We start from the raw sequence: 10164 nt of genomic DNA on the forward strand, positions 1-10164 counted from the left end.
GGTCAACCCTGAATTGGTCAGGCAGTTGGACCAGGTGATCATTGTAGGTCCCTTCCAACTGAAATACTCTATTTTATTCTAGGCGGAGCCTCAGCTTCCTCACCCCTAGGGACAAGTGCCACCCTCCCAGGCACAGGGTGGGCGGCCTGACATAAGGACTAGGGCTGGAAGGAGGGGAGGGCAGGCAGCGTGGCTGGAGGCTGTAGCAGACAAGGGATGGGAGCTAAAAGGATAAATACTCCTCAAAACCAGCCCGATAAGAGCGTGTTCCCACCCAGATGATGCTCCACTGCCAAACTGTCACCCTTTGAGGGCCTCTCACACAGCAAAAGCAAGTAACACTATTTAAAGAGAACAAGGTTATGCAGCCTTAACCATCACTAACTGAACTCAGCAGTATCTGAAGTGCTTCCAGCTTGTTTAAATTCCAGCTCAGTGAATCACTGTAAAACAAATGCTGCTGCTGCTGCCTCCTCCCTCTCTTATCTTATTTACTCCTGAAAGGAAAGCAGAGTTCAGGTTAAGGGCTGCCTTTATCAGGAACCTTTCACATGGAGACATGCAGAGATCTGATCTTCCGCTACCAGTAAGGCTGAAAAAAGGCAATGAAATCCCAAAAGATCATAGGTGTGCAGAGGCTTTTACCCATTTCTTTAAATCACAAGATGGGAGTGCCACAGGTTTGTTGGACAGGAGGTTTATCACAAGATTTGTGTCTCCTTGGGAGTTGCTCTCGCTGATGACAGAGGCAGGGGCTCGGGTGAAAAAGGGGTTTGGGAAAGCTGTGCCCTTGCTGGAGGGCAGCCATCCCTCTATATAGAAGCTCTCGGAGGTCTCCGTTCGCCTGCCCCTTGATCCACACAGCATGCTTTGCACACCTCGGAGACTCCTCCCTTCCCCCCTGCAAGCCTTCTCCTTACTCAACCAGAAGAAAGCCTTTCTGAAATCTAGACCAAATTAAAAAGTTAATCTAGGCAGCTTGATTCTGTTCTTTCCAGTGGGCATCACATATCTGAGTCATGTTCCAGTGGAACAATTTAAGGAGAACTCCAAGATGCAACCTGACATTTAAACAGTTCCAAAAATCACCGAGAGGCTGAGCAAAAGGAGAGACGCACTTAGAACACCACTAATACCAGTCTTAAAACAAAACGGTTTACTATTGGTCACTTTTATTTCAAGAACAGAACAGCCTTTCATCACAGCTCCCTCCGTGAGCTTAGGGTGTAACTCAGGTAGCACAACAACAAACAGTCACATCCTGGAGAACAAAAGCTCCAAACAAAGCAATCCCCGCTGAGACACTGCCTTTGGGTCTTCCTCCTCTCCCTCCCTGGGTGAGAAGCAAGCCTGGCACAGAACATAAACAGTTCCCTCATCCCGCACTAGCAGTAACTACACAAATAAATAGTCAGTATCTTGCGGAGGAGGAGCAGATGGTGACCACAGATCATCTAGAAATTAAGTTATTGCTATGTTCTTATTTATTGGACACTGCAGGTAACTCACATGGTAACCACCAAGAGAGGCGACAGTCTCAGATTGCCCTTGTGTTATCAGTTCTTGCTGGACAGAAAGGTGTGGGAAGACAGATCTTGTTTAATCTGCTCCCTGCCTTAAGGGTAGTTTTCTCATTGGGACTGAATCTTTGCCATTTTGATGGAAATAGGTGGGGGCAGGGGATATCATCGGCAGGCTCCCCAAACACTCGGAAATTCATCATGCCTGCCAGTCCTTACCAAGGAGTTCCCATACGCTGCTAAGAGTACATACTGCTAAGTGTACTCACTGCTCCTGACTTGCAACAGGAGCTGCTGAGCCACCTTCACGTGGTAAGGAACTGCAGGTTCAGATTTCAAAGAGAGCAGGAGCCCAGCGTCACCGCGAAAGCTAAGCCAGAGCTGCTGATTCATCAGGGAAAATCAAGGTAAATTAAGAGCTGTATGACGTGGGCATAGGGAAGTACCAGTCCTGCCACAAGCACGAGGTCAACCTGACACTTGATTCTACTTCCCTCTGCTGGTGGGACATGCTGTGACAGCCCGCGCCCCAGTATCAAGTCAAGCCAGCTAAAACAAGGCATAACATGAAGTCTAATACATACGAGACCACTTGTCACCAAAGATTATCAGGTAGCCCAAGGTTGATTACAAGTGATGAGCTCACAGCAGTGTCAGTGTCCAGTGTCCCTCCCCACAAGGAGTATTGGCCAGAGAGCATGAGTTTGAGAGGATGAGGAGGACTGCAGGAAGAACCTCAGACCAATGAAAAAGCAGAGGAGTCCTTCACAGGACATCCAGAGATGTCTTTGTTAGGCATCATGCAGCTGGTTCTCTTTCAGGAGAATCTTCTCCCCAGGCTTGAAGGCAGGCATCCCCAGGTAAGGGCAGCTGGCACAGCGGAACGCATCCCCCAGGTAGCACTGGCAAGAGAAAGAAAAGCACCTTCTGTAATCAGGGGCAACTTTCAGTTCTCTCCCCCCGTGATGCAGTTTTTCCAGCTTAAGCATGGATCAGCACAGAAACCACTTCCCTTCTACCCCCTCTTAACACATATCTGGTTAGCGTGTTAGCAGAGCTGCGCAGGGCATTGTGCTCACATGGAAGAATTGCAGAATCGTTAAGGTTGGAAAAGACCTCCAAGATCATCAAGTCCAATCATCAACCCAACACCACCAACCATGTCCCGAAGTGCCACGTCCACATGTTTTTTGAACATCTCCAGTGATGGTGACTCCACCATCTCCCTGGGCAGCCTGTTCCAATGTCTGACCACTCTCTCTGTAAAGAAATTGTTCCTAATATCCAGCCTAAACCTCCCCTGGTTTAAATTGAGGCCGTTTCCTCTCGTTCTATCGCTGGTTACTTGGGAGAAGTGACCAACCCCCACCTCACCACAACCCCCTTTCAGGTAGTTGTAGAGAGCGATGAGGGCTCCCCTCAGCCTCCTCTTCTCCAGACTGAACACCCCCAGTTCCCTCAGCCACTCCCCATCAGACTTGTTCTCCAGACCCCTCACCAGCCTTGTTGTCCTTCTCTGGACACGCTCCAGCACCTCAATGTCCTTTTTGTAGTGAGGGGCCCAAAACCGAACACAGTATTCAAGGTGTGGCCTCAAAGAAGCGGGTTTCCACCCCAGCCAGTGCGCCTGGGCTCAGCTGCAAGCTGGGCTTGGGCAGCCCCCTAATCACCACCAGGTCCCCCTGATCTTCCTGTAGCAGATCACTGGTCAGCACATGAGCAGGGAGGTAAAGGTTCGCTGTTTACTCTGACAAGGGCAGCACTTGCACTGGAACAGACAGCACGCACCAGTATGGAGCATGTGGGCACAGGGCAACAGGCTGAAGCTCTGCAGAAGCGGCATAAGCAGTGTTTGGAAGTGGTAAAGCAGCTTAGGGAGCAGTCACTAGAGAACACAGTTCTTAGACAAAACCCACGTACTGCAAACTGCAGTACAGAAACCAAAATGACTATTTACATTTCCACAGGCAGATTTGGGCTGTGAGCTCCTCTTCTCCTGTTCCAGCTCTTCAGCCAGGCCACATGTGCTGTAAAAAAATAAAGTTGTCACCTGCATCTTTCTGCTTAAAGGTTGCAAGTCACACTTGTTCCAGCCCTACTCACACGCAACAGCCCTTGCTCTGTCACATGACAACAGCCGACTCTGGGACTCCCAACGTTCTTCAACACCACGGTTTGTATAACAAGTGTTGAAACATACTCAAGTTTAAACTGAGTGGGAAATGACTCTACAGCACTTGCTATGTGTGCTATTTCTCCTTGAAGTCTGAGAAACCAAGGTTTTAGCCAAGGCTAGACAAACTGTGTAGCCACTTCAAGAAGGCTGCTGATCATATCAGAGTGGTAATTTGTAGCAGTTTTGGTGTGGCTAGTCAATTCTCATTGTATTTGGATTTACACTCAAACAGTTAAGGTAGGAAAGGACATGAACCAAGAGAATTATGCTCCAAAGAACAGCAAAGTGTCTACAATCTTTTTAAAATCCATCCAACTCTAAGGGTTTAATGTTACAATTAAAAGGTTCACCGATATGCTCATCCCAGCACTGACCAGTTCTTGCAGGCTTTCTTTTTGCCCATTTCTTTGCAGGATGGAGCTCTGAGGGATGACGGATCTGGCTTTTTCAAATCCTCTGAATCCAACAGCTCATCGGAGTCCAAAAGATCCTGAAAACATACCATGGAAGATAACATGCAGGAGACTGATTTGTCAGTAGGGAATGATATTGCTGTGTTATGTTCAAAGAAACGGTGCTATCTGTAGAACTAGCATCAAAGTGCTGCAGCTGTGCCCTCTTATCCATGTCTCCTGTCCGCCCTCACCACACCTCTGGGCTCTCAAGACCTCACACAGTAGATGAGATATTTTGCCCTGGGGATGCCTTTCTACTTCTTAAGTTGTAAAGCTTCCCAAGAGGCATGATTGAAACTATTTAGAGTACAAAAGAAGAGGAGAGAGAAGGAACAACAGCAAAGCCTCACAAACAAAACCAGATACCATCTCTTCATCATTCATGTCATTGGCAGAGAGCGTCCACAGCTTGGCAGTGGCTGGGTCCACAGAGGACTTTCCTGGAGCCAAAAGAAAGGAAGAAATAGTAGTTACTCCAGCCTTTTCCCCGCCTACTCCCAAAAAACAGAGTTCAAACAACTTTGGAAAGCCCCACTTCACCAGTTTTTACTGTAGTGCTCCCTATCCCGGAGCTGTCTCCCTATTCCAAGGGATGCCTGCCACCCGAGAGGCAGGCAATCCAGACACTTAGGCACACACTACTCCTTACCTGAAGGACCAGGTTTCTTGGCAAAGGAAAGTTTAAGCTGACTTGAGGATCCCACTTCAAAATTGGGTTTCCTGCCTTCTATCTGAACAAGGAGAAGGTCACTGCCTTGGTAACCCAAATGCTCTCGCACTGACTGGGCCTCCTCCGGCGTCAACGCTTCCTTTTGCAGCTGCAATGTAAGATTTTAGGTTAACCCCATGCAGAACCCCTTATTTCAGCACTCACTCCAGCACTCCAGTGAACACAGACAATCAGTATTTCCAATCCTAAAGAAAAACACTACCTTTGCAGTAACTAAAGTTTGTGGCAGGCAGTGACCATGAATATTTACATTAAAACAGGGTAGCTAAACACCTTGTCACCCAGCAAGTCCTCAGGAATCACCATCTACATTTCAAGGTACCTGCACGAAGGAGCTTCTGGAAGCAGTTAGTACATACGTACCTCCCTCACTTCCACCAACCCAGAGAGCGTCAGAGCCGTGGGGAGTTTGGCTGCTGTCTTGATTCTGCTGTTGTTTCCTAGAAGACACAAAAGCAGGATGTAGGAGGAGGGAAGAACAAAAATAGAGGTCACTGAGAAACCTGGAAGACTAAGAGCTTTAGGAGGAAGTACTCAAGCCAAACCTCTGCTTTAAAATTGAGCCCTTTCCATCTGACAGCAGGAACAGACCAGAGAGAGCGTAAGCAGCTTGTTCATTAAAATAACAGCCTGGGGTCGCAAAGCTGTTCTAGCTCCAGATCTGTTCCATATATGCCAAAACCTTCCTCAACGCAATTTACACCCACCAAAAAAAGGAAACAAAAAATTACACAAAATCCAAACAACAAAAATCCCCCAAAATATCTTCATGTATTAAAGTGAGCAACTCATGAAGTTTTCAAAACATGAACTCCTAAATGAACATTACATTCAGAAACATAACATTCAAGAGCCTTGTTCTTGTAGGCAAAAGCTTTTACAATCACCGTTTAATCAAAAATTAATTACAGGCTTATTCTCTTGCGCACAGGATTGTGCCAGACAGAATCCATTCACCCTCTCTTACCAGTCCCACTTGTACTTTGTTCCAAGTCCACCAAATTCCATCCTGTCAGATGTGACTGGCAAAAAGAAACCTCATCTACTCCAGACATTGCACGTTCTTTGTTCTGTCCCAGAATTGTTCCCGCCCCGCCCCTATGGTACCACTTGCACCACAGAGCCACTGCCAGTTTCAAAGCATTAGCAAATCTTCCCAACCTGGAGAAGGCATTTCTACTGCCACTTACAACACCATTTTCAGCACATAGATTGTGCCAACAGAAACACCATCAGCATAGATACTTCTGTTCTTATCAGATGCCATATTATTTCCACCCTGTGTGGAAATAATGGAATATTACTTCTAATATTTCTATTATTAGTTCCACCCTGAACCAGCCCTCTGTGCCAGCAAGGTTTGAATGCAGGTCAGGTATAAGACAGAGAAGCAATCTTGGTTTTACCTCCTTGTGCGTTCCTCCAGCTGTCCCATAGCAGGTGCTCTGGCTTTACTCTTAAAACTTAGTCCAAACACTTCTACCTTTTCTGGATAACTATCTCTCAGCTGGCTTTTGGGACAGTTTCTTTCACCATTTATCACCTGTTTTTTAAAATCACTTCAGAAGCTCCTCAGAAACACAACATCTGCAACTATTTAACATTACATGCCTAGGAAAAGACCAGCATCCACTGAGCTTTTCAACATAGGTTAGGAACAAGCCTATCCAGCACTTTTGATAGAAGGAGAGTGACTGCAAACACCTCTGATGGCTACCAGCTTAAACACAGGATAAAAACCTTGCTATTCAGGTTACTGTGTCAGGAGAATGAAAATCTCTGAATGTCAGTCAGAGTTCCTGTCCTTTCCATTTCAGCGTAATCCTCACAAGAATTGCGGTGTTTCCACGAAAGCAAGGCTGATGCGGACTCTCTCACCTGATTCTGTAACCACCGGTTCTTTCAGGAGGACACGGCCCCCCGGCTTAAGTATCCGAGCTATTTCTGCCAGTACCTCCTCACTGTGCTGCGCAGTACTGCCTGGTACCACGCCGGAGAGAATTACATCGAAACTGGACTCCCTGTGAGCCGCTGGAAAGAAAGAGGAAGATGGTACAATTTTACACATATATTACACACAGCTTTGCTTTATACATCAGTTCCACCTCCCTCCTCATCTCTCATGCTTGCATACAACAGCGATACCTGATTAAAGACACACATCACAGGAAGCACAACCAGGGTATATCACTTTCTTTGCTCTACTGCCAGTGGTAAGGGTTAGCAGTAGGTGCTACTGCTGTTCTGAATGCTGACTTACAAACCAGGGAAGATGTCAGCTCACACAACAGAAGCACCTTCACGAAACAGCGAAAAATTAAGCTTATTCTTACACTGAGACAGCTGGTTAATGTTTTCCACAGAGACACGATTATCAGCTCCCACCAGCGCCTGAATTTTATTCACCAAACCCTTCAGGGCTTCAACCGGCGAGGAGCTGTCCCAGATGATGGCCACGCACTGGCCTGGAGCGACTCCGTACTCGCCCATTTCTGCAGCAGCAGCAAACCTGACATCAGCAGAGACAGGAACAGGTTGGGGGAAGACAAAGGAGAAGGGTAAGTTCTCAAAGGAGTATGCTGCCAAGCGCAGCATGAACCTCGGTGGACTGTGACTTAATCACAGAGCACCAACTTATTTTAATAAATGGGGATTGTTTTCCGGAGACAGGCAGCACAGAGTTCATAGAATCTTCAGGTTGGAAGGGACCTTTCAAGGTCATCTAGTCCAACCTCCTGCCATGAGCAGGGACATCTCCAACTACAGCAGGTTGCTCAGAGCCCCGTCCAGCCTGACCTGGGATGTTTCCAGGGATGGGGCATCGACCACCTCTCTGGGCAACCTGGGCCAGGGTTTCACCACCCTCACTGTGAAAAATTTCTTCCTTATGTCTAGTCTAAATCTTCCCTCTTTCAGTTTAAAACCATCACCCCTTGTCCCATCTCTACAGGCCCTGCTAAAAGGTCTGTCCCATCTTTCTTCTAAGCCCCCTTTAAGTCCTGGCAGGCTGCAGTAAGGTCTCCCCGGAGCCTTCTCTTCTCCAGGCTGAACAACCCCAGCGCTCTCAGCCTGTGCTCATACGAGAGGTGTTCCACCCCTCTGAGCATTTTTGTGGCCTCCTCTGGACCCACTCCAACAGGCTGAGCATTAACATGACATTAAGAAACAACTATACTTAAAGGCATAATTCAGTTTCTCTCCAGTTCAGAGGCCAGTTTTGCAGGGAAACTGCAAGCCATGCTTAACAAACAAACAAAACACAAAAACCCACGACAACAAAAAACTTACCTGCTTGCCTTAAAGATTTGAATAGAGACATACACAGGATTTCTGGATTTCCAGACTAGTGACAATTATTTGACATTAAACACTGCCTTGTCAAGACTACTCAGTACATAACCTAGCAGAGTTTGCTTCCACAGCACATGAATAGAAAAAAAGTAACTTTTGGCATTCCCAGCATTTCAGATTGAGGCTCTTTCAACTCTTACAATTGGTGGTGCTGGGTGAGCAATTACAGGGAGGGAGGAGGGGCACAGAATGTGCAGCGAAGTGACAGTTCTGAGAAACCTGTCTGCACTATGTTTTATAAAAGATTGCATTCCTGACAGACCCCAAAGAAAATCTGCACTATAGAAGTGTCACAATAGTATCATATCATCACCTGTAGCAGCACCAGCTACTGATACAAGTTACCTAGCCTCTTTCACCCTACTCATCCAATGCAAACCTATTTTCTTTCTAATTTGACACGACCACTGAGAACAGAGAGCACACTAGTTGCCCAGTGTATCTTCAATTAGCTGCAAACCACACACTTTGCTTCGGGAGAGCCTGCTGTAAGCAAGGTCTTTACCAGAAACCATTACATTACACATCCTGGATAATGCCTTATTGCCACCATGCTGTCATAGAAGCATAGCTTACAGATATGCTGTACCAAATTTAACTCAGTTGCCTGCAGTCAGGTGTGGAGTGGATTTTGAACCACTGTTCTATGTGCTGTGGACTCCTCTCTCCTGGAAACTGCAAACAAGTTCAGAACGGGACAACTCGGCGCCTTGTCTGAGCTACTCTGGTAGGAATTCACGCTAACGCAGCCCACAGTGCCAACCAGGCAAGGAGTGGAAGAGATAGCATATTAGGAAAAATTTCTTTACTGAAAGAGTGGTCAAACATTGGAACAGGCTGCCCAGGGAGGTGGTAGAGTCACCGTCACTGGCGGTGTTTGAAAAACACGCAGATGTGGTACTTCGGGACATGGTTTAGTGGGCATGGGGGTGTTGGGTTAACAGTTGGACTTTATGATCTTAAAGGTCTTTTCCAGCCTCAATGGTTCTATGATTCTATGATCTTGGATGTACGCTGCAGGTTACAGCACCTCACAGCTGGCCGTGCATGCATATGCAACACAAGCTAAGCGACTACAACAGAAACATTAGTAAACACACATATCAAACCCATTAAGAAGTCACCTTTCCTAGGCAGGAGGTTGCAAACCTCAAAAGATACATAAGCTGTTGGGCTAATTGGGAAAAAAAAAATGAATGCAAAGTCACACCTTACTCTCAGAACAGCAGGTTGTGACCTTTCCAGACAGGCTCACAAATAAGATATGGCAGCAGATCCCAAGCATAATGTCAGCACAGCGTAAGGGAAGAGGCTTCAGCCAAATTACATCAGCAGCAACACCAGCCTGCATCAATCCCTTGAGATGCAATCTAAAGGAAGTAGGAAGCTACTGTAGTCCTCAAAGACATGACATCTGCCTTCAGTCAGCATAAAGGCTAGGAGTTACTAGCAAAAAATGCACAGTAAAGCTCGTAATGGGATGATGGGGGGGATACTTTTCCCCTCTATATATTCCAGTAGAAGGTGGAATTTATTTAAAATGAAAGGTTTTGTGTACCAGCCGTCTTCTTTTTTGTACCAGTCATCTTCCTTTTAGGTATCTGCAGCTCTAGACTACAACGACCTGGCTTGTGCAACCACCCGAGCGCTTGGCTGGCCAGGACTCGGTGAAGACAGCGACCAGACGCTCTCCTCCATCACACCGAGGAGGGCTCCCGTCGGTTGGGATCAGGCCGCTTCGTGCCAAGCCTGGGAGGAGGCCCAAGGCCTGGGTGCGGGGCAGACACCGTGCTGGGGAGGGGGCCTTATCTTAGTTTCACACACGTTTAACAGTCCTTGAGGAGCAGGACTGCCCAAAACAGCAAGAAAGGAGCTTTAAGCAATATTGGAGGTTTCCAGCTTCCACAGATTAAAAAGGTACCGTGTATAGCA

General features: G+C 47.0%; 1 protein-coding gene across 1 annotated transcript; it reads right to left on the minus strand.

Moving 5' to 3' along the window:
* Positions 1-2185: 2185 nt before the first annotated feature.
* Positions 2186-7390, minus strand: CIAPIN1 (cytokine induced apoptosis inhibitor 1). The gene is made up of 8 exons (XM_010294082.1): positions 7215-7390; positions 6760-6912; positions 5245-5321; positions 4801-4969; positions 4518-4591; positions 4071-4186; positions 3478-3547; positions 2186-2422 (listed from the first exon to the last, which is right to left on the minus strand). The coding sequence occupies exons 1-8, from the start codon at positions 7369-7371 to the stop codon at positions 2312-2314; spliced, it is 927 nt and encodes a 308-aa protein (XP_010292384.1). The 5' UTR covers positions 7372-7390; the 3' UTR covers positions 2186-2311.
* Between the last annotated feature and the right edge of the window lie 2774 nt (positions 7391-10164).

Source organism: Phaethon lepturus, unplaced genomic scaffold, assembly GCF_000687285.1.
Source record: "Phaethon lepturus isolate BGI_N335 unplaced genomic scaffold, ASM68728v1 scaffold29719, whole genome shotgun sequence".
NCBI lineage: Eukaryota > Metazoa > Chordata > Aves > Phaethontiformes > Phaethontidae > Phaethon > Phaethon lepturus.